At 43.2% G+C, this 23,620-nt stretch overlaps 1 protein-coding gene across 2 annotated transcripts in view; it reads left to right on the top strand.

The window, feature by feature from the left end:
- Nucleotides 1-14,761, top strand: part of UPF2 (UPF2 regulator of nonsense mediated mRNA decay) — a 50,190-nt gene extending 35,429 nt beyond the window's left edge. The window contains exons 19-21 of one of the 2 annotated variants that reach the window (XM_029958087.1): nt 3,691-3,832; nt 7,506-7,626; nt 13,560-14,761. In XM_029958087.1, coding sequence (XP_029813947.1) covers nt 3,691-3,832; nt 7,506-7,626; nt 13,560-13,569 — 273 coding nt within the window. In that variant the 3' untranslated portion in view covers nt 13,570-14,761. Of the gene's footprint in view, nt 1-3,690; nt 3,833-7,505; nt 7,631-13,559 lie in introns of those variants that run through there. The other variant, XM_008926182.3, reaches the window with a different exon arrangement.
- The last annotated feature ends 8,859 nt before the right edge of the window (nt 14,762-23,620 follow it).

A 23,620-nucleotide genomic window follows, 5' to 3' on the forward strand; every position in this document is an offset into this window, starting at 1 on the left:
AAGCATCTGGGCCTTTCAAGTGTTTAGATCAGTGTCATTACTTGGCTTTTACTTTTGTTCCCTGAACTATGACAGTAGTTTGACAGTTGAGGTGCATAAACCTGAACCTGTCTTTCTCTTCCCTCATATGAAAGACACTTTAAAAAAATCCATGTAGAAAGTGGGTGTTCTGTTTTCCTGGAACTTGAATGTTGTCTGCAAAGTTCTACAGAAGTTTTGAGTGGGGGATTTTTAACTGTTGTCATTGGTCTGAGAAGGGATCGAAGAGAACTCCTTTTGTAAAAAAAAGGTGGTTAATATTTTCAGGATAATTTACTGGGAGTATCTGTAGTTACAAAGAATTTTGGGATCTTCAGATTCCGTGTGAGGGGAAAAAAATGTTGCTGGTATGTGGCTTAAAAAGAAAGCAGAACTTGTTCAGGATTTTTCCCTGCTCCTCCCCCAATATTTGGTTTTGGGAGTAGGTTCTTCCTGCCAAAAGTCGTCTCAACGTTTCTAGAAATGTAGAAAACATTTGCTTTATAGACTCCTTCAGCTCCTGAGTTAATGAAAGGCTTCTTTGTCCACGCTTCTGTATTCAGAAAAAAATGTGTCTTAGTAGTCAGTTTTAATAGAAAAATAAGCAGGAAAGAAGAGGTGGAGTTGAAAAGAAAATAATTATTCTGTCTTATGGTACTTTATTTGAAATCTGCGTGAGCAGAATGGGTGCAGAGTTTTGAAGTGACAGATGCACAGGTCACTGGTAAGGTATAGCTGTAAATTTTCAGCTTTTTAAAAACAATCAAAAGAAGTTTGCAGCAACCTGGGGGGCTGTGAATATCTTCATCTGCAAAGTCACTGGAGTGACAAACATCACCTCCCTACACAGCAGCCTCATTTCTGCTCTGTTAGCAGTGGGTTTGGTCTCTGTGTTCTTTCTTAGTGGTACTGCTGAAACGAGGAATCTTCACTGTTAGAAAACACCTTCTGATGGAAATTGTTCATGTTGTGCTTCCTTCCAGAGCTTAATATTTGGTAGTTGAGGTCCAGTTGCCAAATACTTGGTTCACATGTCAGTGTCCAGCCAGATCTTAGTGCAGCATCGACAACTAGTTTCTTGAAGCAACACAAGAACAACTGAGTGGTATTTACCAGCTGCAAACAACCTGAATTAATGGTCATTGCAGGCTGATGGTGACAAGGACACCATATTTTATCCTCAAAACTTACAAAACTATTAGCAATAGAACCTGAAACCTAACATGGTTATTTGAAATTAGATGATAGCACAGTGAATTATTCATAAGCCACGAGAGAGCAAGGGGAAATAATGTTGTCATCATAAAGGATTAGAGCTGAGCTCTCTCTAATACCATTTGATTCTTTATGAAACCGTCCAAAAAGTTTTATGCCAGGCAAGTGTAAACTGAAGTGAGGTTTAGACTGTAAAAAGAAAGTCACCAAGTGTCAAGAACTTTAGTTAATACCGAAGACAAAAGATTTTCTTTTGTTTGAAAGATCTTTAGCAAGGCTCCATGAAAGAATGATCATATTCATGGAATGGTCAAGTGTGCCCTTGAACGTGAAATTCTTTATCTTGTTTATATCTTTATCTCCTGATCTTTTTTTTAAATCTGTAATAATCTAGTCTTCTGAGTAATCATTTTTGATCCTACTTCAGTTTGCCATCTTCAGTGGAATCCTCTGTCCTGCCCCCACCTCACAGATTCTAGAAGAGGTTTTTGATGCCCCTCTTCACTGTGTGCAAATGGGAAGCATTTCAGTTGCTCAGTAATCATCACATCCTGTAGTAATTGTCATCAGTGACTTGATTTCAGGTGGCAGCTGATTGCCTTGAGATAGTGAGTCACTGATGTTTTGATAATTACCAGGCTGTTGTTTTTCTGTATCTGTTTCTTTCATTTACAGTTCAGTTTTATTTTTTCTGCTTTAAGCATCTTGTCTGAAAACACCAATCCCATTAAGCTGATAAACCCATGGAACAGTGAAAATATAAAGGACATATTAAAATGGATGAGGAGCTTAATGGTGAAGCCAAGGAATGATTTCTATCATGAAATGCTGCTAATGGATTAGTTACTTGTGTAGTTCACCTAAAGCTCATTTGCTGATATCTGGGAACAGCCTACTCAGCACTCAGTAACTAAAGCTTCCTTTGCTCTTGGAATTTCAACTTTCATTTTTTATTCTTCCCCACACACCTTAATAACAAGCTTGTACTTATATTCAGTGTAATATGCTATTACTCACAAAAAATATTGAATCTGGTTTTTCTCTTCTAAATACATCATCTGGTTGGTAGGATTTAGGGAGTCACTGTACCCAGGTTTTTCTCAGGTCTTTGGAAGAGTTTGTCTTTACTGTTTCAAACACAGTTTATTTTCAAATGCTGCATCTGAATACTTGGAGTCTTCTCACACTCATCACTTGCCTTCTGGTAGTTGGGCACTGCTATCTGAGATACCTTGAGATTGCTTAGTGATTATTGCATTAAGTACTAACCACAGGCACTGAAGATTCTGGGTTTACTCTAAACCTTCTCAGCACAGGTTTTGATGATGTATCTTTCCATCTGCAGCTTTTGACAGTGTAAAGGAAAAGAACACTCAGGAATTTGTTTCTATTTCTGTGGAAATAGATCTCCCATGATGAGAACAAGCAGCAGGATTCAGAGTAGTTCATGAAATATTGAGTATTATTATCTTTAAATGCATTTCCCTTCTTAAAGCACAGAAATATTTATTTCTAATGGACATGCAGTTGAAGGAGGGAATAAAATTATTATAAATATGTTCTCAGACTTTAGCATTAAGGGTTTTCTGAGAGTTTTTGTTTCAGTTGCAAATAAGATTAATAATCACTTCTCTGTTTGGGAACAATTGTAAAAAAGAAATAAAATCTGTGGAAATAACAACTTGGATTTTCTGAGTTTGGGGGAAAAGAAAACACCTTCCTTATACCTCTCTGAAAATCTCATCTGAATTTCCAGAGAGAGGGTCCTTCTGTAGGAGTGTCAGGGTTACCTGATGTACCTTAGGGCAAATCAGATAAGGTGTTGAATGTATAGTGTGGATGAGGAAGAGAAAAGATTAAATTTGACACCACAGCTGTCTCCAGACTAATAAGAAGCACTGAGGAGCCAGAATTATCCATAAAAAGAAAAGTACTGGCCAAGGAATGTCAGCAGATACCTAAAATGCTTGGAAGATTTCATCACAAGGGATAGTAACAGGAATTCTGCTGGGGGGGCTTCATCTCTTGGGAGGGAAGAGACCTGGGGAGGGAGATGCATCTTTGTGAGCCAGCTGAGGTGTTTTCATCTCAAGAGCAGTGTAATTCTCTCTTGGGCACATTGGCTGGTGTGAAGATCAGAAATAAAGCATGTGGCTGTGCCTTCCTGGGGAAAGGCAGTCCCCTTTGCTCCCATGGATACTCTGTCCAATAGCTTTTGGCCTCAGCCTTTTTTGCTTGTTTTCTGTGTCTTTGGGAGGTCTGAATGTTCTCCATGTTCTCCTACTGCTTTACGTGAAGTAGAGCTTCAAAGCAAACCAACGAACAACACACTTTGCAGGAGAAGCTGCTGTAGAAAGTACCACAGTAACTACAGTAACTGTAATCTCTCAGTATTTTGGATGGGTTTGTGGTGTGTTTTTCCCTGATGTGTATTTAAAAGCTTGTTTTCATTTGCAGTTTAAGATCCTAAATGTGCCGATGTCTTCCCAACTGGCGGCAAACCACTGGAACCAGCAGCAGGCGGAACAGGAGGAGAGGATGAGGATGAAAAAGCTCACTTTGGATATCAATGAACGGCAGGAACAGGAGGACTACCAGGGTAAGAAAATCAGCAAGGATTTAATTTTCCTTTTCAGGGCAACTTTCATGGATCTGCAGAAAATGTCATGTATGATGATGATTAGCAGCTGAAGTTCTGAACATTGATCTGCAGTACTTGGGGAAACCTGTATTTTGGTTTCAGTCATTCCTTGTTTACTCCCTGGTCTTTGTACTTGAAGAAGTCTTTATAGCTATTCCATGAAAGGGAGTTTCAAGTGGGCCTCAAATTTCAGAATTTCCATTTATTTTTGGGAAAGGGCAAGAACTGAGATTGTTTCTTTAAAAATAAGATATCACAAAATTAATCTGATGTTTGCTGCAAGACAATTGAGTTGAATACAAGATGAATGAATTCTGTGCAACTTAAACTCTATTTTTAAGCTATTAATAGGTATTTTAGATAGTAATAGTATTTAGACCCTTCATTAGTCTTGCTGTAACTTGCAAATACTGAGGTGACCTTCACTTGAGAAATACAAACTGTCTCCTCAGCTTCATATTGTAAAAGTTCTAAGAGTACTCAAATCTGGAGCATCAGAATATATTAACAAAATGAAAGTTTCATACAAATGACATGGTCTAATTTGTTTTTTGAAGATATGCAAGTCAGGCATTTTGGAACTTGGACAGACTGGAGCAAACAGCTAATACAGCAGATCATGCAGTCCCTAAACCAGTGCATTTGATGTGCTGGGTGGTTTGTTTTGGGTTGTTTTTATTTCAGATTCAACTTCCTTTGATCTACACAGATAGTAACCAAAGCCAGACCAGTAGAACTGGTGATATTCAGCTCTTATGTTCACACTTCCATTGAACATCTCCAAAATTCTTGCTCTGTTTTGTTTTTTTGGGGGTTTTTTTGTGAAGATGTTGCAATCTGGTGGCAATCACAGTATAAGTAGTTAATTAGGAGGAAATCTCATTTAAGGTGTTTAGTGAAAGGTCGTTGTTCATCAAGAAATGGGAAATAACTAAATTAAAGCAGGTCTGATTGTACAAACACTATGGAATCCAGCACCACTTGCAGAACTTTGATAGTACCAGAACTAAACTTGTAAAAGGGAGTATATTCCAGAGTGTCTACAGAGCTCTGATATATTCTTAGTGTTAAACATGGTAATTAGCTTAAAACTGCTTTTCTGAGACAAGCTGCTTCTATAAAGCCCACTTATGAAAATGCAAGAGTAAGAATAGACTCCAGAATTGTCCATTTAAGTGCTTTTCTTGGACTTTTTTGTGTGTTTTTTGTCATTAGATACTTCTGATAGTTTTATTGGTCAAGGCATTTGGGTTTTATGCCCTGTTGTATGACTTTGTTGATATCTTTAAAATGAATCTGTTTGGTCAGGGGTTTTATTGTGAGTAGTTGTGCTTCTTATCCAAAAAAGGAACACAGTGATTAATTTCTGTTGGACAAAATCAGACAATGATACAAATTGATAACCAGTAATAGACAAATTTTTTTTTATCATTTTCTCATGGGTTTTCTAGGTGTATAAAGCATAGGAGGAAAATCAATGTAGAAGAAAAAAGCGTTTTCCACAATTGACATCCCTTTTTAAAACAGCTGTTGGTTCATCTTATTAACCTGGGTAATATACAGAGTAAAACCAAACTAAAGAGGACCTTTTAATCAGGTTAAATTAAACAGACCAAATTACATTCCTTTTGAATTACTTTTTATTTAGATTTTGAGCAGTTGATTGTTACTTTTGAAGAGTCAGCTTGTCTGTAACAAGTAGGTACTTACCCATTCAAAGAAAGAGTTGGGTTTAAATTTCTGTTTCAAGCTTTGAAGTTACCAGAGGAGGAAGAAATCTCCATTTCTGGCAGAATGCCTGGGGGTTGTCCCAATGTTTGTACATAACACTTGTGTTTTTTCATCTGCACAGGGCAGCTAAGAGATGGAGATTCACCAGTGCACTTCAAAGTAGTATCAGATAATGATGTGATGCTTCAGCAAAGTTTATTGTATTACAAACATTATTTTAATTTAAAGAAATAATGGGAACTGGGTGGCTCTCTAGTTTAGACTGGTACTTTTCTGTGTAGGTTATTTTTTACTTCAGTAAAACCAAAGAGGTTCAGTGATGTGCCTTCAGCCTGGATGACACACTGTGCTTCCCTGCCATCTCTGCCTTCTGTTCCCTTCTCCAGGAATGACCTTCCCACTTACTGACTCCTCACAAACCCTGATACTTCCTTTCCCCCAATACAGACATGCCTGTACTTGCTCATTCCCTGCTTCCAGCACCTGGCTGGCAGGGTACCCTCATCTGCTCTGATTTCCTTCCCGAGTCTCCTCATTGCCCTGGAGATCTCTCCTGGCACACAGGAGCGTTTGGAAGGAGCTGTTTCCTGATGTTTACAAACAAGGACTGTCAGTGTGTTCAGTGGCTTTCTTTGCCTTTGCCAGGTGTTGAACACAACACAGAGTATGAATACAAAGCTCTTGGCTGTTCACACCAATACTGGGCTTTAAATCAGTCGCAGTTCCCCGGTTAATGGAAGATGGGGTGGATAACTCACTGAGAGCTTCCCCTGCATTCCATGAATAGTGAGAGAACCTCCTCAGAGCCTCTCGTTTTGCCTTGTGCAATTCAGGGAGAGCAGTGGAAGTGTGTTTGTGGAGCAGATGATGGGTGTGTGTCTCCAATGAGATTACCAGAGATTAGAGAACCAGACAGAGCAGACTTTCAAACATAATCTGTTTAACAGCTTATTCCACTTTTCCCCTTCATTTATCCCATCTGTCTGTTTGCTGAGTAATGTAGATCCTTGCACAGGTGGACTGTTGGGATACTTTCCATTAGGTGCACCAACATATGGGCAGGGGTTATGTGGTGGTTCCTGGGATGTGTTTGTAATTGTATTGGCCACTTGATAACCATTAACTGAGCCTGGTAAAGAGGCATTTTTTATCGTTAAAAATGGAAATGCAGTGTTAGAAATTAAGTTTTACTAAACCCCTAAATACAATACTTCTCTGGCTTAAACTGCCTAAAACTTGGCTGTCCAGGGCTAAACTGGAGAGTGTGGCTGCTCTATGCACAGACCAGATTCTTCCTCCTGGTGATAAAGTGGAAAAACTCCATCCATGGGACAGCTGGTGCAATGTAGGTCAGCTGAGTCACCTTCTTCAGGTGCCTGCCTTCCCTAGGAAAGGATCCAATTATGCCAAGCTCAGACTTAAATACCTGACTTGAAAAGCCTAATTTTAGGACGGGTTTCTTGCTGAGTCTTTAATTGGCAGCAGCGCTGTCCACTTGTTACTATTTCAGGGAGGTTCAGTGTGGAAGGCCCCTCATGCCGCTGTGAGTCTTTGTCCCTGATCATCGATGGAGAAAGTGCTGGCTGATGTGTTTAGAGAGAAAAGGTCACAGGCCCTTTCTTAAGCACCTGTGATTAAACCCATTCCCGGCGGTTCCTTCTGTAGGAACACCTGGAAATGCAGGTTCATATTGCCGGGTAGTTTGAGTTTGTCAAAGCCGTCGATTTAATTTAGTAACTACTTTTAATTATCTCTGGTGGAATAACTTGAGGAGTGTTAACTCTATAACAAAGTGTAAGTAAGGTCTCTTTTACTAAATGTCAGTGAAATGTGCTTGTAAATTCCTCTGTAAAAAGATGCATAGAAAATGTACTTAACTTCCCTCTGCCTGCAATTCCAGAAATGCTGCAGTCTCTGGCACAGCGTCCGGCTCCAGCAAACACTAATCGGGAGCGGCGGCCTCGTTACCAGCATCCGAAGGGAGCACCTAATGCTGATCTAATCTTTAAAACCGGTGGGAGGTAGGACAATCTTCCTTTAAATGTGGTAATTCTGGTTCTAGGCAAGTAATTACCTTCATAATTGAAACAGATAATGATCTGTGTGGTCGAGTGGATTGGTTGTTGTTTCCATTCTGAAGCATTCTGTTAAAAAACTGAGCAGTGTTTAGTGCTTCCAACACAGTGTCTGTGAATACCTCCTTGACAGAGGTTTGGATGTGTCTGCAAATACCTCCCTGACAGAGGTTTGGAAGCCAGAGGATCATTTTTCAGTTGTGAAATGATTGGTAGAATCTGAGCCTCTTTTTGTAGGGGAAAAGATGCAAGTCTGCTTTCTTGGTGAGAGGGGGGAGAGGGTATTTTTGAGTATCTCGAGAAATTCCCATTATGCTCTTTCTCTTTGGGGAATTTGACAGCTATTCCTCTGTATTTGATACCCTGAATGGAAAGTAAATATAGTTAAAATGGGAGGGGGGAGGAGAACTTTCAGTTTATGGTGTGCAAGAGTGTACCAAAACCAGCATTAACACAAAAAGAATCACTCCAGATTGCCTAATAGTTGTTCTGAGGCTTTAATGTATCTCAGAGTGGCTTTTCTCACTCGGAGTAAGCTTGCAAATAAACCATTAAATTAACCCTGCAGCCCAAATTTGAATAGACGGAGTTTCAGGTGAAACACAGACTTGCTTTCATGTTTCTCCTTTCTTTTTAAGTTCATTTTGGAGGTGGATGGATGGGAGCAGCAACTGGGAAGGGACAGTTTACCTGCTAATAGTTCTGTCTTTGTAAACTTCAAATAGGTTAATCTATGTGTTGATCCTGTGTTACAGCAGCATTGCCAACTTCATGGTGCACATTTATAGTCATTTTATAGTGTCCTGATGATCACTCACTCCTCTGAGACCCCATACAGATACTGTTTGTACAAGAAAAACCCACCACCTTTTTTTTTAAAGAGATTGCAATTTAAAAGAAATGCTTTTTAGAAGTGAACCAGATATAACTCAATAAAATGAGCAGTACTTTCCATTTAGTTTTTTCATACCACTGTGGCCTAATGCTGTCCTAGAAATACAGACTGTTCAGTTACACTGAATTGCCACAATACTTGCAGGTGTTTCATAAATAACTGTGCAATCTTCTCTTCTTTGTCATCTTTCCCAAAGGCCTTGAACCTGCATGAGGAGCACACAGCAGTTCTTCTTTGAATACAGCAGCCAGACCAGTAGATGTGATATTTGTAGATTTCTTTTAAATGCAGTTCTTTAGAAAACTTTTTGTTTTCAGATGTTCTGGGGAAAATATAATTCAGGACTTCGTTGTGAAGTAGGTCAGACATTGTCCAGTTTGAGTAGCATTTGCCTGTTCAAATAGCTGTGCCACATACTTCCAATTCTGATGTAGTTTTATATTATGTAATTTGCTCTTTGTTCCTTTTAATCCATGAGCTCCTTAGAACAGAGAGCAGGAAGTTTGTTTCAGCAGGTATCTTTTATTTGTTGGGTTCTGCAGTGCTCTGCCTCAGCTGAACCATCTCAGCCTGCAGTGAGGGAATGTTACTTTTCCTAACTCCAGCTGAAAGGTATTTAAGCAGAGATTTATTTACTGGAGGCTGTGGGTCCACCAGTGGCTTCCCACTGGCATAGATAGTTACCTCCATTTTAGGGTTTCTGATTTATAGGATATATTGAAGATTGTCTTCTGCCTTTGCCTGGTGCACTGCAGTCTCTGCCCACACCACCCTCATGTTTTAGTTAAGTTACCCTGTGGATTCTGAGGACACTGGAGTATCTTGCTGGCAGCAAATAGGAACTGGGCTGTAAATTTTAATATCTGTTTGCAGCAGGTTTCACATCCCTACATGGCAGAACCAACTCGTGTAATACAGATGTTACCACTTACATAAGTGAGCTGTGTTGTGTTGCTGCTTCTTTGTATTTGAAGACAACTGGGATGTTATTTTCTTGCAACAATAACTAAAACAATAACTAAAACTTGCTGTCCTTAAGGAGTGCAGTTTTTTATTTTAAATTTCCTGAGATTAGGGATAATCTGAGCAAGTAAATTTTGGTTGATTCCAGTGTACAGGCTGACGGGTTCCCACAGCCAAGGTAGGGATGAGGCCTTTCTTGCATTTCAGGGAGTTCAGAGTAGAGAAATCAATTGGTTGTTTTTACCTTTGCTTTTGTGTTGCTAAACACATCCTAAGCACCGTGTTTCAAACACCTTTTAGAAAGTTAAATCCAAATATACCTATTGGAACAGTTGATTTCAGAAATTAAGGCAGCCTCAGGTTCTATTTTGGTTTTGGCCTTGAAGGACTGGATCTCGCTAAGCAATTAACTCTATATATTTAAAAAAAACCAAGAGAGAAATCTTCTGCAGTGTTCACTTTATTTGTCATCTGTTAGTGCCTTTTTTCTATATTGAAGTGAATGCAGTGAGATTTACAGGTTCTGTCAGATTTCTTATTATTTAGTATGTGCAAAAGGCTGGATCAAAAATTGGAGTGTATTGCTGTTTGTGTGGAATTGCCTCAGGTTTTGAGACCTGCTAATCGTGTAAGATAATTTACTGTGACTCCATTAAAAGTAGGGTTCCTTGCTTTGCTTCAGCAGCATGGGGAAGGCAATAATTTTCTCTCTTGCCTCCAGTTCTGTAGCATTTGTTGGGCTGTTAAACTGGTACCTTCAGGAAACACAATATTTACTCAAGTAATTTTTTTTTTGGTGATGGGTTTATCATGAAAATACACTTTTACAGTTATGAACAGACTCTCACTTCAAAAAAAGTGGATTTCCTTTGTTTGAAGAGGATTGAGATCCATTAAGTGGCTTGATTTTTAAAGTGAAATTAAAATAACCACGTTATATAAAATGTATTTAAAAACATTGATTACCAAGAAAGAAAAAAATAATTACTGTGAGGAATTTGACTGTAGAGAAGCAGGACTTACCAAGGAGTTTTATCTCATTAAATCTCTCCTTATTAAAAGCAGTAACTTTAAAATTCACTGTTGCTTTGAAAGTATAGTAAAGAGGGGCCTGCCTATGTCCAGAATCCCTCTGGAGATGCAGGTGTAAGCTGGAAACTAAATGATATTCAAGTTAAGTGGTGATTTTAGGTCTCCTGTTTGCTTCTGACTCTTATTTCTCTTTAACCCATTTAATAAAGAAAAATGGAGCATAACAGTAATAACAGGATGCTGGGATTTTATTAGCTAAATATTCCCATCATATAATATTGCATTAATGCTGAAAAATCAGAGTACAGGTAATAAGGAAAAATGGGAATTTAACATGATTTCCTACTTCAGCTACTGGACAAACACATCTCATACATCACCTGTCATACAGTTGATGCACTGACCAATACTATGTAATGAAACTTTGAATTCAGTTCTTACTGAGATGGGCCTTTTAAACACAGCTGAGAAATTCCAACCCTCCTTTTCAGCTGTTTTATGGGAGGAAAGTCCAGGGTGGGATATGGGAGCAGGGGCTTGGCTCCAAACCTGCATTTGCAGATATCAGTGTGAGTCTGAGCCAGACAGAAAAGGTGGAGAGAGACCTGGTCACAACTGTAGTTTAGAGGGGAAGGAAGGCAAAATTGTGTTTATTAGCCATATGCATTCATAAAGAGTCTGTTTTTAAAAGAGTTCTTTCAATATAAGTAAGAACAACAACAAGCAAACAAAACTCCCTGCAGTCTTGTGGCCCTCTGGAAACCAAATACCAATCCCCAAAACACCTTCCAGCTCCCAGCCCACTCTGCACACCATGGCTGTGACTTGACTTTGTCAGAGCATTTTATTTTTGATGAACAGATAACCTGTGCAAGTGATTTCATATTCTTAAGATTCTCTAACTTAGGTGAGTCCAGCATTTGTGGGTTATTTGAATTTGTGATCTTCACAGTACAGAAATTTAGAACTGAGATTTGTTGGGAAATTCCATGGACACCTTGGCATTTTCTATTTCATGTTCCTGGTTTTGGTTAATGTGATTAGGGGAGAAAGAACAAAGAGCATCAAAGCTGAGATTATTCACGAGAAGCAAAGCAGTGAGTGATGGCAGAGGAGGTGTTGGGAGAAGGAAGTTTGTGAAGGAATTTATGAAGAAGTAAGGTACTGCAGAAATGCAGAGAGCTTTGGGATTGGAGGACACAAGGGGATTAGGGAGAAGTGTGAAATCTTAACTTCAAAGGTCTCTCATGATAAGAAAAAGATGACTCTTGTGATGTCAGCAACGTGCAGAAAGGGCTTGATTATTGATGTTCTCCTGGGCACTTCTCAGTTTAAACTGTGATGTCTTGCTGGCTGAGCTCTCCCAAGTTCCCAGGGCAGTGAATCTGTGGTGTGATGTTTGTGTCTGTTCTCAGGGGTTCCATTTTCTGCTCCAGCCATGGTTTGGTCAGAGTGGTTCTGTGTGTTTCTCTACCCCATAGAGTATGTGGGCAGTGCTAATGCTTAGTGGAGTGAGGAGCTGACTGTGTGATTTTTATACAAATTAATAACTCTGTCAGTAGCAGGAAGGGAAGTGGAGGGAGGAGAGATTGCAAAAAATTGAGTCCTTTTGTACACAGAGCTTAAGATGTTTTCAGTTACAGCTGTGTGCTAAGTCTGACCTTGCCAAAGAACAGCTTTGGATCAAGTTTAACTAGTTCAGACAGAAGTGTGAAATACCTGGTTTGGGAAAAATCACTACCAAGATTTTTGGCAGCAGCCCCTTTCTGTAACCACTGAAACACTGACCTGCCACCAGCGTGTCCTGGCAGCTGCTGCTTTGGGTGAGAGGCATTTGTACAAAATTAGACACGTGCAGCCACCCCCAGCCCTTCTCCTTCCCTCCCCATCAGCAGTAGAATTACTTTTTAATGGGAAATGGAGAGGTAAAAGCATGATCCTGCAATTCAATGATGTTTGAAGTTTCTTCTCAGTTGTAGCATTCTGCAAGTGAGATCTCAGGTCTACTAAAACTACCAAAATTAATTAAGGGTCCTTTCTATTGAAACCACACAGCCAGTGTTCCTGATACCCAGTGTGCCACAAAGATTTGGAATGTGACATTATTTTAACACTAAAAGGTACTTAAAACCAAATAATAGAAGCAGTTCTGCAGTGAGTTCTAGTGAGGCACTGACTCAGGACTTCCTGGCAAAAATACACAGTGTGTTTAAATAAAGCACACAAATATTGGATATCAAAGCAAAACAGCACATACAAATACAGGATTAGTGTGAAAGCTTCATCTGGTACAAGAAATGCAGGAGTTACTATGTCTACTTAACATCCCTGCAACATTTTTCTTGCAAGACTTTCAGTAAAAAACTGGTTTGGGTGAAAGGACTGTTCAACAAGCACTGGAGGTTTATGCACTGGTGTAAAGAAACATGAACTGTTGTGTTTACATGGTAAAAGATCTGTGTGTGTCACCCTGGAGGTTTGTAAATGTTGAAGTTTTACTTGCTGTGTATTATTAATTTGTAGTCTAGAAATGAGCTGAAAACCAGCCCAGGTACAGTAACTGGCAGTTGTTGTTAAGAGAAATAGAGGTGACTTCTTGTGGGTAGAGGTGAATGGGGGACAATGAAAGATTTTAATACAACTGCCGACTCTAAAAAGGTTCTAACTGATTATTTGCCTGTAAAAATCCCTCTGTAACATTCCTGCAGTACTTCCAGGTATTAAGAAGCTGCACAGAAAGGTGAAAACTGTTCAAAATAACTTGTTTTTTAACAAATTCACAGCTCAGCTTCGACAGTTTAGCAGCTCATCCAGGAGGGTAAGATACAGGTTATCCACCTCCTTTTGGGTGATGTGGCCTTTTGAAATGTTTGTGCAGAAAACAGAAATATGCACCCTACGTTAGAGGGTGAAGGGATATCAGAGTGACTGGCAGGTGCTTCTGGTGGGTTTTGGTGCTCTCACACTGAACTGTTTCCTCTCCCTGCAGGAGACGTTGATCCAGCAGCCGGTGTCATTTCATTAGGTCCTGTATCTCTGGTGTTGTGGAGTCCTCCAGCGATTAAACGAGAGCAGTGGACACATCTCAGCATGTCAGTCTAGAGCGTTCAGAAACCTGGGACAGGCTGGGGCCGTGGGGCAGAAAGAGCAGCCTCCCCTCTCCCTCCCCACCCCCCCAAAAAAGCTTTTTGTTATGGGAACCGCGTTGAGGGTTAATCTTCTCCTGGGAGCAGAAGTCCGAGGATGAGGAGGTGAACTTGGCCAGCTCGGTGAAGGCAGAGATCGGCCGGAAGGTCAGACGGACGACACTGGAACGGGAAAGGCCTTTGGCAGCTCCGCGTGCGGGAAAACAAAGCTCCGAACTCGCCGCCAGTTCCGTTCTCTCCAAATGGAGCACTTGGTGTTGGAAGGATGTTCTTTGGGGGCTGCAAACCTACAGTAGGAACACGTAGAGCCAACAGCAGAATCCAAAAGGAAACCCTGACGAGTGGGATAACTTATCAACCAGTCCTCAGCGAGGACGGTTTGGGTTGAGGAAGAGCCTTTTGCTGCCAGATGAGCAAGAAAGGGGGTGGGGAGGGGTGAAAACTGCAGAGCCAAGGAGGTAAAATGTCTGTTGGGGTCTAAAATAGAAAGTGAAGTTGATGAACACGGGGTGTTGACTCGTACTGCTTGGAACAGCCTGACACCAGCCTAAGGACAGGGATATAGTTGAGCCCATTGTATGTATCATTGAAAACCAAAACGTGCCAGTCAGCATAACAGGAGGATGTCAAGGAGTGGATCCAAATACCTTGTTGATCTTCATGGGTTGATAAGCCTCTGTGTCTATTGAAACCAACAAAAAAAGTTAAAAAAAGAGATTTAAGTCTGGAAACAAGTAGAATTTTTATTTTTTTCTAAGTAGAAATGAGGTTTCTTGGTCTGTTTCTGACAATCTGTTATTTATTAGCATAGGGTTTTGTTTGCTTTCAGGTAGAGGTAGTTCATGGAGTTAAGGAGCTCATCTGTATGTTACTACTAATTCTTTTTTCTAGCTCTTTTGAAATCCTTTTTACCACTGGTTTTGGTTTCTGCATGTAGGAAGAGACTTGTAAAGTTGTAACATTTCATACAGAAATGCCGCCCGATCTTCACCAGCTTCAGAAATCTGACCTTTGCCAATGCTGCAATAAAGTGTTGTAATTTAGAGTTGTGTCTGTCTCGTGACATTGACTTTGTTCTTTGGGAATGATGTTTGGAAGGGTTTGTGGTCTGTCCTGGGCTCTGGTTTGGATGGGAATTCCAGGTCTTTGATTCAAGTGTTATGTGATGGTTTTCATATCGGTTTTTTTCACATGAAATCCATGGGTATGTTTATTAATCACATTTGTAACTCTGAGCTCCTCCAGGAATGTCTCCTACACCAGTGTGACCATATCCACTGGTCAAATCCAATTTGCACTTTCCTGCTGAACAATGCCTATGAATCCCTAATAGCAAATTAAGCATCTAATTGTGGTTCAAACTAAAGTCAACTTCCTTTTCTCAACATGCTGCTTAGTTTCAAAAGCATTTAATTTATCCAGATTGAAGAACTGCATAAAAATGAAACATTAGCTCTGTTCTTTTTGTGTCGATCCAATGCCTTGGATGGAATTGGGATCAATGGGAATACCTTTATAAAATTATTCGCTAAAAATAGTTTGTGGTCAGCTGGGGATTTCCTTGACTTCAGACTGAAATCAAAAAACAATTCAGTGAAACCTTTTGAAGTTCAATTTTAAAATTAATTATTCTCACATGCTGAATAAAACCTCGAAGACAACTGTGAGTGAAACAGTCAGGGTTGAGCACACGAGGACAGACCCTTCAGCAGGGCCTGTTGCAAAGGACAAAGGCTGATGGTTTAAACTAAAAGAGGGTTGATTTATATTAAATATAAGGAAGAGCAGTTTCACCTCTTGATCCACGTGCAGGTTGTTGCTGCAGGGATTGCGTGGCTCCCTCTCGTGTCATTGGAATCCTTTGTCTTCCTTTAAGGAGTGTTTAATTAAAACAATGGGGTTTGCAGCCTGGGATTAATGCAGGAATAGAGGAATAACCTATACTTTGGTCAGTGTCTGTTGTCTGTGGATGTTGCTGCAGGATGTTTATTTTAATTAATGAAATCATGTTTAATGTCATTGCTTCTCTTTCCCCCCAGTGCAGTGACCCACAGGTGCACCAGGGCCCTGGGGAAATCATCCCAAGTTCCGCCTGTGGCACCGTCTGATGGGGCAGAGGATGTTCCTTGGGGAGCAGTTCTCCTGGGATGGTGCTGGAAGGTGCTCTTGCCAAGAGCATTTCTGCAGCAGAGTTCCTGAGCCTGCATGGAAGGAGTTAAGTCTGGGAAAACATATGTAGGTGAAGGAGAAATTATGTCCTTGATTGCGTAAAAGATCCCAGTTATCGTTCTGTGGAAAGAATTTGGACTCGAGTCAGGCCCTGGAGTTGTGTCTTCACTGACATGAGGCTCCTCGAGCTGCCTCGCTGACAGACACAAAGTATTCAACAGTTTTCCATGGAAATTTCTCTTCCCACACCTCTCAAGCCCCTAAAGCTCCAGGCAGGGACTGGGGGAATTAAGTCCTTCCCATTGTAGGAGACAAGTTCTTGACCATCTGAGGAACCTGAACCATGTGTAAGTCCATGGGAACCTGACAAGATGGCCCTGAGGGCATCCCAGAGGCTGGAGCAACTCTCCTGTGAGGAAAGCCTTGAGAGCTGGAGTGGTTCTGCCTGGAGAAGAGAAGGCTTCAGGGAGACTTGGAGCAGCCTTTCAATACTTAGAAGGGGCTTAAAGAGAGAGACTCCTTAGCAGGGTCTGTAGTGACAGGACAAGGGGCAGTGGTTTGGAACTGGAAGAAAGTAGGTTTAGGTTGGATGTAGGGAAGAAATTATTTCCTGTGAGGGTGGTGAGACACTGGCACAGGTTGCCCAGAGAAGCTGTGGCTGCCCCATCCCTGGAAGTGTTCAAGACCAGGTTGGACGGGGCTTGGAGCAACCTGGTCTGGGGAAAGGTGTCCCTGCCCATGGCAGGGGATGGAATGAGATGATCTTTAAGGTCCCTTCTAACCCAAACCATTCTATGATTTATGGCACATCATTTGAAAGCCTGTTGGAGCTGAGGTGCTGTGTTAGCCCTTGCTCTGGGATGGAGCCAAGGTGGCTGGGAAGCTCCGAAACTGGAAACTGGTCCAGGAATGTCAGTACTTGCAGGCAACACCTTGAACCCCAGCTGCTATCAGATGTCTCTTTACCTGCAGTGATGTAATGGGACAAAAAAAGGAAAGGTAAGTCTTTTTTGTTTCTTTTCATGAATTGCTGAGTTTCCAGACTTGCTATAATTTCAACTTCCCAGGCCTTCAGTGAAAGAATTTTGTTGTGCTGCTGTTTCTGTTGTGCATAAAAATACTGCATACAAGCACATCAATGCCACAGCACACACATAATGCAGATTTATGTATACTGAGGCTTAGAAAACCACCTCTGTATCGAGGACTCTGCCTGATTTCCTTACATTCTCAGCATTTTCCATTTGCCTGTTCCGGCAGGGCAGTCATTGTGTCCTTGGCACGGGAGCTGTGAGGAGCTGCCGTGTCCAGCTCCGGCACTTCGCTGACACAGCTCTCTCTGCTGTACATGGAATGTGTTTGACTGAAGTAAATGCAGTGCTTGGGAAGTGCTGACTTGGGAAGCAGCCCTGGATGGGCTCTGTGGGCCAGCAGCACGACTTTCCCAGCCCCGACAGCTCATCCACATCGGCACCGGGGCCAAGGGCAAGCCATGAACAATCCGTGCGTGTTTGACCCAAAAACCCTCTGGCACAGCTGGGAAGGGCAGCTTGGTGGGACCACAGCGGGGTGGGAGGTGTGAATGGAGGTCAGTAGATGAAAAAGTGAGTAAACAAACTCACTAATTACTGTTATCCCCCAAAAGTGGTGCTGTAGTATTAGGACCACACGTCCTCGCCAGGAGAGTGAATGTTTTCCTAATTAATCCATCAATAACGTTGCCATGAGCCTGCTGTTGCCCCCTGGTAAATACATCAATCTTTTCTTTATTTTTCCCCCCTCTTTGAGCTTCATCACTAATTTGTTCCACACTGAGGTTTTCCTCAGCTGCTCTGCCCTGCTGAAGATGCTCCTCTGAGATGACGCTTTGCTCTCTCTTTGCAGAACTCCACTATAAATAGGTTTCTTTCCAGCCACTCCTAAGGAGGTCCCAGTGTACTGCAAGTTGGAAACTATTTGAACAAGAATCAAACAAATGAGCAAATGTCAAAATATTTACTTGTATTGTTTGAACTATAAACTTTGCTTTTAAGTTATTATTGTCGGGTTATGATTGTGCCATTGAAACACTTGGTGTTTATGATCCTTGTTAGAAGAACAGTGTGCTGTAAAAAAGCCTCTCTCCCTCCTTCCTTCCTTCCTTCCCTCCATTACCTGGATCCAAGCCATCAGGCAAATAAAAAAAATGGTTGAGACACTTAAAAAGAAGGCAGACATTTAGATATTGCTGATGTTTATTTGTTCTTTGACATTTACCTGCAGGACAAAAAGTTTCTGTTGTGCGAGGGATAAAGGGGAGCGACGTTTCCTGCTGGGAACAAGTCAGACTTGAAAGCCCAGGAGCTTGAAAACTTTGTTTTATTTCACCCTTAATTGTTTTGGGGCCGTTTTTTGCAATATTTTGGTTCTACCTTAGGGTTGCCTTGGTAAGGACACCCCTGTCACAGTCTCTTAATGTGTTTCACAGCCCTAATGCTCACAGGAGGGACCTGGAAGTGATCCTAGATGCTGGTGATGTTCCTCTCACTCCAGGTACCTCCCAGCTCTGGAGAAAGGCAGGAGGTGCCATATTTTGGGTGCCCTGGTTGCAGTAGGTACCTGCCTGCACACTCTGCTCCATCCCTTTGGTGTCAGTCACTGAAGTACCCAAGGAGGCTGCTCAGGACTCTGTTTTCCCACCTGCTGCTCCTACCTCCTGGGATTTACAGCCACTAATTAGTCCCATAAAAGTCCCTTCTCTAGTTAATTTGGTTGAATCAAACCACATATCCTCATTTTGGAGATAGACATGAATTTACTTCTTCAAGGTCCCTCCCAACCCAAGCCTTTCTACTATTCTGCACCCTTGGCTTTCCCCTTGGGCAGCTCCTGGTTGAAAACAGCACTGCCATGGAAGAGCAGTGACTGGCTGACTGTGACCACCTCTGCTGAGCCCTCCTTGCTGTGCCAGTATCCCATTTTTTAAATTATATATGGGGTATATATTATAAATATACTCACACACCCCCCTCTGGTAGATCTGTTCATGGTGAGCAAAAGATCAGAAGTTCTCTCCTGGGAAGCAAGACTTGAACAAGTCAGGAAGGCTTTCATAACCCACCTGGAGGGAGGTTTGGTCTCCACTGTGCTAATCCAGTGAGTGGTTATTAAATTGCTACAGTTTGCTGGAAGTTGCATCCCTGGAGCGATGGAAATGAATATAAAAAGGTAGAGAGAGGGATCTGAGAGGCAGCTTTGGCTTCTATTACCTCTGCTCTGAGCAGCTTTCCATGTGGAGGTGCGGACTGCGGTTTCCTCCTCGGGCTCAGGGCAGGAAGGGCCCTTTCCTGGGAGGAAGGCACAGCTCAGTCCACTTCTCTCTGGGAATTCAGCCCAGCTGTTCCAGGCAGGCACCAGTTCCTCATCCCTCCTGTGGCAGACTTTTTTCTCCAGTGTACAGTTGCATACAGCAGCAGGACTTACACAGTCCAACCCTCCTACTGTAATGCCCAAGAGGTGTAATTGTGGTTTATTATCCAGGCAGGTCCCAAATCCCACACCTGTGAACCCAGGAGTTTATTCCTGGCTGTGAGGCTTTACCTGACGTAAAACCAGAGCAGCTTTGGGGTTCAGAGGAAGCCTCAGTGCTGCCTGCAGGGTGACACTGCAGAGGAAAGTCTCTGCTCTTGGCACAGAGCCGTGGGGTTTATTATGGGATGCACCAGGAATGGCTGTGCTGGGCACACAGTGCCCATTTCCTGGGCTGGAGTGCACTGGAAATCTCATGCCATAAACAAAAATTAAACCTAATCAGGCAAACAAAAATCCATTTAGGAGGCAGGAAATGTTCCATGGTAATGAAGTTTTGTGTCGTGAAGCCTGAAGACCCTGTTGATCCTCTACCCTTGTGCAGGGTTTGATACTGGAAATAGAAATGTGCTGACAACTGTTTCCTAATAGATGTTTAAATATGAAGAAATGACCTCCCTCCTGCCACGACAGCTTGTAGGAATTACTGTTTTCCTTCTGGTGTCATTCCGCCCTCTGTGCATCAGTACAAGGGGTGGCTTATCTTCGTTAATCAGAGTATGAACAACTCGTGGCACATGTGAGTCTGAGCTTCCAGGCTGATGAATTTTGTCCTGGGCTGACAAGATAATTTAATGCTACCAAAGTGGTAGGTGTGGTGGTAGGAGAGGAAGGGTGATTCAGGATTAATGCATCAGCCTGGAAACCCAAAGGTCAAGCTCATCTCTGCTCTTTTTCCTTGGTTTAACATCATTGCCCTTGTTTCCCAGCTGGAAAATGCAGCCCTTGCCCTTCCTTGTGGGAATGGATAAGCAAGCAGGGAACAGATAAAAAAATTACACAGTTTTCTGATGCTGGCAGTAACAGAAGCTGGGAGAGCTGAGAGCTTCCTTTGAAATGCTGGGAAAAAACACATCACGAAGGTTTGATGGTGAAGTTTGACCTCCCCAGCCCGGTGAGGAAATGAGCAATCCCGTTAGAACAGAGAGCTCCGAGGCTGAATCAGACAGGGAGGTGACTTGCACGGGAAGGCTCTGTCAGCGGTGAGAGGGGGGTGCTGTGATGGAGCAGGAGTGTGGCTGTGCCCAGCAGGGGCTGGGGGCTCCAAGGCTCCCTGCAGCTCTTTGTGGCTCCCCGGGTTCGGGGGGGAGGCTCAGGCCCTGTCTCACAGCTGCACTGAGCTGCTGAGTCGCTCCTGGGCTGAACAAGCCACGGCTCAAGGACCTGCCCTGGGGTCCCTGCGGGGCTTTGGCAGGGAGCACGGGGACACTGGGAGGTGGATGTGCTCTTACTGGGAGAGCTGGGAGAGGTTCTGTGCATCACCTCACCAAGAGAAATGTGATGCTCAGTAACCACTAAGCTGCTCTTCCCCCCAGGTCTGGCTGCTCTCTGGGCAAAGCATCCCTTGCCCACCCCAGCCCCGTGTCCTTAGTCTGTGGGTCAGAGGCTTTTCCAGGAACTCCTGTAATCTTCTGTTTGTAAACCAGGAAAGGGAGCGGAAGGATGTCCTGGCTCCTCTGCTACAGCAGCACTCTGGGAAGGGAGAGGCACTTTCAATGTGATGAAAGGCACTGGTTGGCCACACTTCCCAACCCCACCTGCTCCAGGTGCCTCAGAGCTCCACATGGGGCTGACAGTGAACAAACCAGGAGAATTCCACGAGAGATAAGGCAAGACAACCATTTCCTCCTGCCCACTGCAGTTCCACTGCTCAGGTGACCGCTGTGGCACGTGGCAGGGGCCGAGCTGGTGGGAAGGGTGAGTTTGAGAGGGCAGACAAGGTGACACCACTGCAGGATCAGTGGGGACACTGCCCTGGGTCAGCAATGCCAGTGGAAGGACTAAAGCCAAAGTCCATGACAGACCCTGGGCAGCAGCTCAACAGCATCCTATGGGTGGCTGTAGCACAGGCTTTGGGACCTGGAGCTGCTCCCTTACTCAGTGGTCAAGCAAAGGATTTAATATTTTATTTTAAATTAAAATTTTATTTTAAATTCAAATGGTCAGCATACTTTTTATTTTTTAATGATGGGGGGGAAACTCTCAAACCCAAAACAGTTGGTCTTTGTTTGCCCCTGAGGCGAGGACACTGCAGCAGCTGCATCTCTTTATGAGGCAGAGACACCCATCTGAGGAGAAAATAATGGTCCTGGGTAGGAATTGCCTCAGCAGCTTTGGGAACCACTCAGAATTAGTTTGTGGTTCCTGGGGCTCATTGTGAAACTGTGAAACATTCATTAAAGCTCAGGGGCAGGTGCAAAGACCCATGAACAAGAGAAATTGAAGCTGAGTTGCTCCTTCAAGCTTGCCAGCTGGTTTATCTACCGATCCTTGTGCCTGTTCAGTTTAATCCTGAAGGTACTGAAGCCTCTCCTGGTTTTCTTTTTTGTGGCCAGTTGCAAGTAGCAGCAGGTAATTATGGCCCAGTGGAAAAATCCCATTAACAAAAATAATCTTTCCTTGCGGTTCCCCTGAGGTAAGAACACATTGACCATTTGGTGATGTAGTCAGGGATGCACCCACGGCTTTTCAGGGAAGGCATTTCCTCATCTGGGAGGAGTCACCTCAAATGGGAAGAGAAACCCTGTTCTGGGGGGAAGAAAAAAGACCAAACAAAAACAAAACAAACAAAAAAAAAAAGGGTGTGTTCCCTGGGAAGGGCTTGGCTCCATCCAGTCTACGGACCCTCCTTACCTCAGAGGAAAAGATATTTATAGTTTGGGAGTCAATGCTGGGATGGACTCATCTGCCTTTGCCTCTCCATGGTGCAGGGATTACCTGAAAACAAGAGCCAGTGCAGGGGGAGGGGGATGAACTGGGTGACAGAGTCCCTTGGGAGGCAATCCTGAAGGGCAAAGGAGTCCAGGAAGGCTGGATGTGTTTTAAGAATGAATTTTAAAGGTGCAGGAGCAGCCAAGGAAGTACACAGCCTGGCTGAACAGGGAGCTTTGGCTGGGAAACTCAGGTCAAAAAGGAGAGTGTATGACCTGCAGAAGAAAGGGAGGTAACTCAGGAGGACTACAAGGATGTGGTGAGGTTATGCAGAGCTAAAGCTTAACTAGAACTTAATCTGGCTACTCCATAAAAGCAAAAAGAAAAAGTTTCTATAAATACATCAGCAACAACAGGAGGGCTGAAGAGAATCTCCATCCTTTACTGGATGCAGAAGGAAATCAAGTGACAAAGGATGAGGGAAAGGTTGAGGTACTTAATGACCTTTTAGCCTCAGTCTATGATAGCAAGACCAGTTATTCTCTGGGTATCAGCCTCCTGAGCTGGAAGAGAGGGATGGGGAGCAGAATGAAGCCCCCATAATCCAAGGGGAAATGGTCAGTGAGCTGCTATAGCACTTATACATACACAGGTCCAGGGGACTGATGGGATCCACCCAAGGTTGCTGTGGGAGCTGGAGCCACTTTCCATCATTTACCAGCAATCTTGGCTCAGCAGGGAGGTCCCAATTAGCAAATGTGACCCTCACCTCCAGGAAGGGCCAGAAGGAGGATCCAGGGAACTACAGGCCTGTCAGCCTGACCTCGGTGCCAGGAAAGGTCAAGGAGCAGATCACCCTAAGTGCCATCGTACAGCATGTGCAGGACAAGCAGGGGATCAGGCCCAGCCAGCCTGGGTTTGGGACAGGCAGGTCCTGCCTGACCAAGCTGATCTCCTGCTATCACAAGGTGACCCGCTTGGTGGATGAGGGAAAGGCTGGGGATGTGTCTACCTGGACTTCAGCAAAGCCTTTGATACTGTCTCCCATGGAATTCTCTGGCAGCCCATGGCTTAGAGAGGTGCACTCTTAGCTGGGTTAAGAATTGTCTTTAGGGATGGTGGTGACTGGTGCCACATCCAGTTGGTGCCTGGTCTCTTCGTGTCCCCCAGGGATCAGTGTAAGGGCCAGCCCTGTTCAGTATCTTTACAGATGATCTGGGCAAGGGGATCAAATGCACCCTCAGTGAGGTCACAGATCACACTAAGTTGGGCAGGAGTGCTGATGTGCTGGAGGGGAGGAAGGTGGATCTGGACAGGCTGGATCAATGGGATGCTCCTCTCCCTGGGCTGAGCAGTCACAGCCCTGCCTTCCTGCTCCAAGGCCCTGCCCTTGTAGCTCCAGACCACAGGAGCACGTTTGAGCTGTGCTTCCCTGGGCTCCTGCTCTGGAATGACAACAACCACACAGCCAGCTGAAGAAGGGTTGGGAGTTGTAGCTTGGTGGGCTCAGTCACAC

Source organism: Manacus vitellinus, unplaced genomic scaffold (assembly GCF_001715985.3).
Source record: "Manacus vitellinus isolate BGI_N305 unplaced genomic scaffold, ASM171598v3 scaffold_13_pilon, whole genome shotgun sequence".
Lineage (NCBI taxonomy): Eukaryota > Metazoa > Chordata > Aves > Passeriformes > Pipridae > Manacus > Manacus vitellinus.